Here is a 6,708-nt window from a genome sequence, read left to right as displayed (position 1 = left end):
ATGTCATGCTGCTATTTGGAACTGTGTTAGGGGATAGGAACACCATTAAACAACCCGGGATTCGCGCGCTCGTGTTAATGTCAATGACTAAATGACTGTGTTCCAATAATTGCCATCCCAAGATACTGCACGTACAAGGAAGAAACACAGCCGGAGACATCTCAGTCAGACGGCCATTGCGGCTGCTAGCTCAGTAGTACCAACAGTAGTACTCTATCCGTTTTACGATATAAGACTTTTTAATATTATCTATATTCATATATAGATATCAATAAATCTAGATATATAACTAAATATATATATATGTTTATGGTAATGCTTAGGTTGTGAAAAGGAGTAAGTAGTTTTTTTTTTCGCCTGAGCCTGACCACAATTAAGCGGCCTACCAAACACGTTAACATCTCGCATATATTGCTCCTACTATCACACAGGCTGTCATACGCATGTAGTAGATCCTAGCCTGGGTACCTAGCTAGTACTGGCTCGCATGGCACCAACACAAGTCAGCCAACCGCGTGGGATGCGGATATGGCTAAAAACACAAATTGACCACAGGTCAACAAAGCATCCAAAGGCTCACATGGCAGCCATAAACCAAAGGCAATACTTACCCAGCTATAACCATATGCAATTATCTCCGATAAAACAATGTTACGCAGCAGCTAGCAGCTTTGCATAAATATCAGCTAAATTCAGCGAAGAGAACGTGCCAATCGTAAACAGCGCCGTCTTACCCTAGATCTGGAATATGCCCATGTCCATGTACATCCAAAGCCCGATTCAACCAGTAACAGTGCGCCCATTGCCGTCATGGCCATTCATGTCTTAACCACCACTGCACCACCACTTGCTCTGCTGCCTCCTCAATCAAGTGTCTGAAACTGCACAAGGGCCAGGAAGCAGCAGCAGCAATGCAAGGTAGTAGTACATCAATATTGCATTTTGTTCCTTCTGATCCTACCAGCACTAGTGTTCTTGACTTCTTGTCTCCGACTCCAAGAGGCACCTCACCCGTGCACGATCGCCGATTGCATGCAGGTGATCTTGCGTTGCGCGCCGGCGGTGATAGGCTCTTGGTCGCCGACACGGTGGCCGCCGTGGTGGAGAGCTTGGTGCAGGCATGGCGGCAGGTGAGGATGGAGCTGCTGGTGCCGCTGCTTAGAGGCGCGGTGGTGGCGTGCATGGTCATGTCGGTGATCGTGCTCGCGGAGAAGGTGTTCCTCGGGGTGGTCAGCGCGGTGGTGAAGTTGCTCCGCCGGCGGCCGGCGAGGCTGTACAGGTGCGATCCCGTCGTCGTGGAGGACGACGATGAGGCTGGCCGGGCGTCCTTCCCCATGGTTCTTGTCCAGATCCCCATGTACAACGAGAAGGAGGTAACATGGCTTTCAATCAGTTCTGAACTCTGCCATTTCCGGGAACACTGCAGTGCTCTGTCGTTTTTTTCAGAAGAGCAAAGTGATAATCCCCGTTTTTGTCGCCGCATTCAGCATCGTGTTCAGATTTACATGCATTAAACATTTAAAATTTTGAGCAGAAATGCATGATTGATTAGTTAGCATAGAACAGGCAATTCTTGGCTGTAGGATTCGTTCACGGGGGTAACCTTAGCTCCACCTGACAAAAACAGTGAACAATGCAGGTATACCAACTATCAATTGGGGCGGCATGCAGGCTCACATGGCCGGCAGATCGGTTAATAGTACAGGTCCTGGACGACTCCACCGACGCCATCGTCAAGGTGGGACCATCGAATCCTGAAAGTTGCCCAACCAAAACGAAGTAAATTTTGGAAGTAATCAACTGACAAAGTAATCTGTCTGTGTGTTCTTGGGTCAGGAGCTGGTGAGGAAGGAGTGCGAGAGGTGGGGGAAGAAGGGGATCAACGTCAAGTACGAGACGCGCAAGGACAGGGCCGGGTACAAGGCCGGCAACCTCAGGGAAGGGATGCGGCGTGGCTACGTGCAGGGGTGCGAGTTCGTGGCCATGCTCGACGCCGACTTCCAGCCGCCGCCGGACTTCCTCCTCAAGACGGTGCCGTTCCTCGTCCACAACCCACGCCTCGCGCTCGTGCAGACGCGATGGGAGTTCGGTGAGTCACCTCCGCTTTGTTTGTTTGTTTTCGGGGCAATTGGGCAGGAAAGAAAGTAGCCTACGCTGCTACAGCACTGACCATGGTACGGTGTCGTTATTCGTTTGCGCCACTCGTCGTAGTACTACGAAGATAATGCTGCTGCCGGTTGTCGTCTTCCATCCACAGTTGATTCGAGGAGCAGTTGAAGACTTACTGTACTGTGCTACTAATAAACCTCGTGCTCTACTGCTCTAGTACAGTTTCTGGGTAGTGATAGAAGTACTCCCTCTGCCTAAGAATATTGTAATTTCTAAGTGGATGGAACGTATCCTAGTCAGAGACTCAGGGCTCCCCAAATCGTTTTTTAGTGGTTACCAGTTACAACCACCCTATGATTTGGCGATTACCGCGATACCCATGCGGTTATCACATACCGTGGTTTCAAAAACTGACAAGGTTACCGCACGTGATAATCACGAAAAACCTTGACCATAATACTATACAAACTCTCTATCTAGATTCATAATATACGATATGTCCCATCCATTTAAAATTTGCTATATTTTAGGATGGAGATGTATGAATCTTAGCCGAGCTAAACAAGATGGGCCCAGTGCTAGTGTCCACATATGGCGGCCTAGTCGGTATTTTAGAGACAGACGGCCCATCCACCCAGGCGATCTCAACATCTTTGTCATGCCAACTTTTCCTCTCTTTTTTTTTGCAGTGGACCCCATGTGTCATCCTCTCATTATTTTTGCCGCACATTACCAATGTTTTAGCTAGGTGGTGTTGCAATGTTTGATAATCAACCAATGAACTAAACATGGCCGAAGCTCATATCAATTATTCTAAATTTTTGAAGTATGAGAGTGCTTGTCATATGCTGAGAGAAATTCTGTTTAAGCTGCCTTGCAGTGAATGCTAACGACTGCTTGCTGACGAGAATGCAAGAGATGTCAATGGACTACCATTTCAAGGTTGAGCAAGAGGCCGGCTCCTCGCTCTGCAACTTCTTTGGCTACAATGGTATGATCCTTGCTCGCCTCTGCCACTGCAATTGCTCCTTGCTTTCCTTCTCCTCTACAAGTTTTTCAGAGGTTTTGAGAATTTTATATGCTCATGAACGCATCCAGGAACTGCTGGAGTGTGGAGAAGGCAAGTGATTGATGAATCCGGTGGTTGGGAGGACCGAACTACGGCAGAAGATATGGATCTGGCACTGAGAGCAGGACTGCTGGGCTGGGAATTTGTCTATGTTGGTAGCATTAAGGTATTTTTACCTCACTTCAGCAGTTCAGTTCTACCATGATGACATGGCAATCCATGAACAAAAACATTAGCAGATTAATTGGATAACTTGAGAGTTTGCTTCCAATTCCAGGTTAAGAGTGAGCTGCCGAGTACTTTGAAAGCCTATCGGTCCCAACAACATCGCTGGTCATGTGGACCTGCACTCTTGTTCAAGAAAATGTTCTGGGAAATTCTGGCTGCCAAGGTTAGTATTATTTTCTCAAGTTGCACAGCACCCTGGAAACTGATGCATCGAAACTGTATTTGACTCGGAGAATTATTGCAGCATTCTTTCTTCTAGTGCTAGAATTACCTGAAAGCCCTTATATTCTTCCATTGTTTTCCAACGCAGAAAGTCTCGTTCTGGAAAAAGTTATACATGACATATGACTTCTTCATCGCACGGAGGATCATATCGACGTTCTTCACCTTTTTCTTTTTCAGCGTACTGCTTCCTATGAAAGTTTTCTTTCCAGAGGTGCAGATTCCTTTGTGGGAGCTGATCCTCATACCTACAGCTATCATTCTACTCCATTCAGTTGGGACTCCAAGGTTAGATCAGTGCTGTTTACCCTTTTTTGTGTGTGTGTCACCAGCTACTATGATCAAAAGGATGGTACATCTCATGAACTCCATGTGCTTCAGGTCAATCCATCTGATCATACTGTGGTTCTTATTTGAGAATGTTATGGCATTGCACCGGTTGAAAGCCACCCTGATCGGATTTTTTGAGGCTGGAAGGGCAAACGAATGGATTGTCACGCAAAAGTTGGGAAACATCCAGAAGCTCAAATCCATTGTCAGAGTTACCAAGAATTGCCGTTTCAAAGACAGGTAAATTCTTATATGAATATAAGAATCACTTTGAACTTGATCTGTGCCATGAGTTATGCGCTAATTTCTCCATCTGCCGGTGCTTCTTAGGTTCCACTGCCTTGAGCTATTCATTGGTGGATTTCTTCTTACGTCTGCATGCTATGACTACTTGTACAGAGATGATATTTTTTACATCTTTCTTCTGTCCCAATCGATCATATATTTTGCAATTGGATTTGAATTCATGGGCGTCAGTGTCTCCAGTTAGATCAAGGCAGGGCAATTGCAAGATCTGCTCCAGAAGCAGGATCCATGTTAAAGCAGTCAATGGGGAACTCTTGTGCCTTGCATGTGACAGGAAAGCTCAACGCTGCGGCAATTGAGGGCTTCAACAAATTGCGATAAGCATATGGGAGATAAGAACACATTGAGCAAGAAGAAAATCATCTAGTATTGTCAACGTATTTAATAGGCAAGTGCTATCTTTAGTGAAGAGTAGCTTCGCATCTTATGTAACTTAGCATGTTAATAGTGACAATTATCATTTCAGAGCTACAGATATTGTAGCACGACATTTAACACCTATGAACTTCAATGGAATACATTTACGATAACAAAACTGGAGGAAACTATACGCTCTAAACCCGATTTCAAGAAGGGGGAAATCTACTGCCAATGTACTAATACAGTGTGCTTGGAATCCTACAGTACTTCGCAATTCTGATTTGTTTGTGTTCATAAAAATGCGCTGAAAATATTTGCAGCAGACCAAGGCTGTGTTTAGATTGGCCCAAAGTTTGGAATTTGGTTGAAATTGAAGGCGATGTGACTGAAAAGTTGTGTGTATGAAAGGTTTAATGTGATGGAAAGTTGGAAGTTTGGAAAAAAAAACTTTGGAACTAAACACACTTCAAGAACTCACTAAAGTAGGGTCAAAAGACATTGAAATAACATCTAAATTGGTCTTTTCGATTGATGTGTTGCTGATAATCAGTTAGAGAAGGGTTCCAAGATGAATAAAAACGAAGAGAACTGGGCGAAACGGAAACTCACCTTGTGGGTTGCGGATTGCAACACGAGGGCCGCCGGGAGCCTCAGGCTGGGTGAACAAGACGCGTGGGGAGAGGAATCGAGTTGAGCACGCCGCAGAGACGATCGAGTCGCCGGTGATGGCCACCGCCGCCGCCGCCGCGGCCAAACTGTACTTGTAGGGTGTAGCCATCAAGAAGAGCCGAGACGGTGGAGCAGTTGGCTCTTGGGCCAAAACTCAGGCGTTCTGATGGCTTTGCATTGGGCTATTGGAGATTTGATGGGCCATATATATCGGATTGGAATAAGTTCAAGTTAGGTCCCTTAATTTGTCAACGAATTCGATTTTCGTCCTTCAACCGGAAAACCAGATACAACAGGTCCCTTAATTGTCAAAACCGGTGCAAAATAAGTCCCAAGGCGGTTTGGATGGTGGTTTTCGCTGACGTGGCGCATACGTGGCTAATTTGACTCGTTCTTCGTCTCACATGGCATTAACGTGATGCTTACGTGGCAATTTAGTTTTGAAAATGATAAAAACATCGGGCCCACATGTAAGTTACACAAAAAACAATAATTAAAAAAGGCGGGGCCAACGTGGCCCCCACCTGTCAATCTCACTCCCCTCTTCTTCCTCCTCACTCCCAATCTCCCCTCTGTCCGTCTCTCTCCTCTCTCCTCTCTCCTCTCTCTTCTCTCTCGGGCGCGACGACCGACGGGCGGCGGAGCAGAGCGGACCGCGGGAGGCGGCCGAAGAAACCCACGGCCGGGAGCGCGACCACGTCGACGCGCCCCGTCCGCGCGTCGCATGACACCCTGGGCCAGGCGCAGGCGCGGTCGGCATCCTCCGACCACGGCGCCAATAGGCCCCCCGGGTCGGACACCCCCGACTTGAAGACCACCAGCGCAAGTACGTCGTCGTTCACGGCGTCCGCTGCGGCGAGGATGGCGACGGCTGGACGACATCCGTTCGGCACGAGACCGGCGTCGGCTTCAGCCTGCATCACCTCGAGCAGCTTCGTAAAATGCTCTATGAGTAGAAGTAGCATTTAGCATCACTACATCACTATTAGATATGCTTGCTGCCTTTTCATGTGCTTGACCTTTGAGGTTTGAGCCACACGAACATGTTATATTCGATCCAGCCAACATCCAGTCGATCCCACTGGAGCGGAGACAGACTACGGCCTTGACCCGGCGAAGCTGCTCGAGGTGATGCAGGCTGACGCCGACGCTAGTCTTGTGCCCACCAACGTCTGCGCCATGGTGGACTCCTCCACCTCCCGCTGCGACGCGGCCGATGGGTCGGGCTCCCGGCGGAAGGGGTTGGCCTCGAGGGAGAAAACGAGGCAGTCGGCGCGGATGGGCGGACTCCGGCTGCGTCGGCGGGAGCAGCAACGACGTCGGCGGCGGCAGCGGGCGCTCAGAAGCCATGGGGGACTGGAGAGGGGAGAGAGAGTTGAGGAGAGGGAGATGGGGAGAGAGGAGGAAGAAAGGGG

At 48.2% G+C, this 6,708-nt stretch overlaps 1 protein-coding gene and 1 long non-coding RNA gene across 3 annotated transcripts; one reads left to right on the top strand and one right to left on the bottom strand.

Moving 5' to 3' along the window:
- The first annotated feature begins 854 nt into the window (after nucleotides 1-854).
- Nucleotides 855-4,799, top strand: LOC136355141 (probable glucomannan 4-beta-mannosyltransferase 6). Of its 2 annotated transcripts, XM_066307388.1 has the most exons (10): nucleotides 855-918; nucleotides 1,039-1,373; nucleotides 1,640-1,738; nucleotides 1,837-2,089; nucleotides 2,990-3,100; nucleotides 3,208-3,344; nucleotides 3,456-3,569; nucleotides 3,717-3,916; nucleotides 4,010-4,198; nucleotides 4,289-4,799. In XM_066307388.1, exons 1-10 carry the CDS (start codon nucleotides 912-914, stop codon nucleotides 4,446-4,448), a joined length of 1,605 nt encoding a protein of 534 aa, XP_066163485.1. In that variant the 5' UTR covers nucleotides 855-911; the 3' UTR covers nucleotides 4,449-4,799. The 2 variants fall into 2 exon arrangements, with proteins under 2 accessions (XP_066163485.1, XP_066163486.1); XM_066307389.1 differs by having other exon boundaries at nucleotides 855-1,373.
- Nucleotides 4,800-5,715: 916 nt separating this feature from the next.
- On the bottom strand, nucleotides 5,716-6,708 carry LOC107280066 (uncharacterized). The gene is made up of 2 exons (XR_001543113.3): nucleotides 6,313-6,708; nucleotides 5,716-6,207 (listed from the first exon to the last, which is right to left on the bottom strand). It is a non-coding gene; the product is annotated as an uncharacterized lncRNA (long non-coding RNA).

The sequence above is a fragment of the Oryza sativa genome, chromosome 2 (genome assembly GCF_034140825.1).
Source record: "Oryza sativa Japonica Group chromosome 2, ASM3414082v1".
Classification (NCBI taxonomy): Eukaryota; Viridiplantae; Streptophyta; class Magnoliopsida; order Poales; family Poaceae; genus Oryza; species Oryza sativa.
The sequence above is the reverse complement of the archived record's forward strand: the minus strand, read 5'-3'. Positions and strand labels throughout refer to the sequence as shown.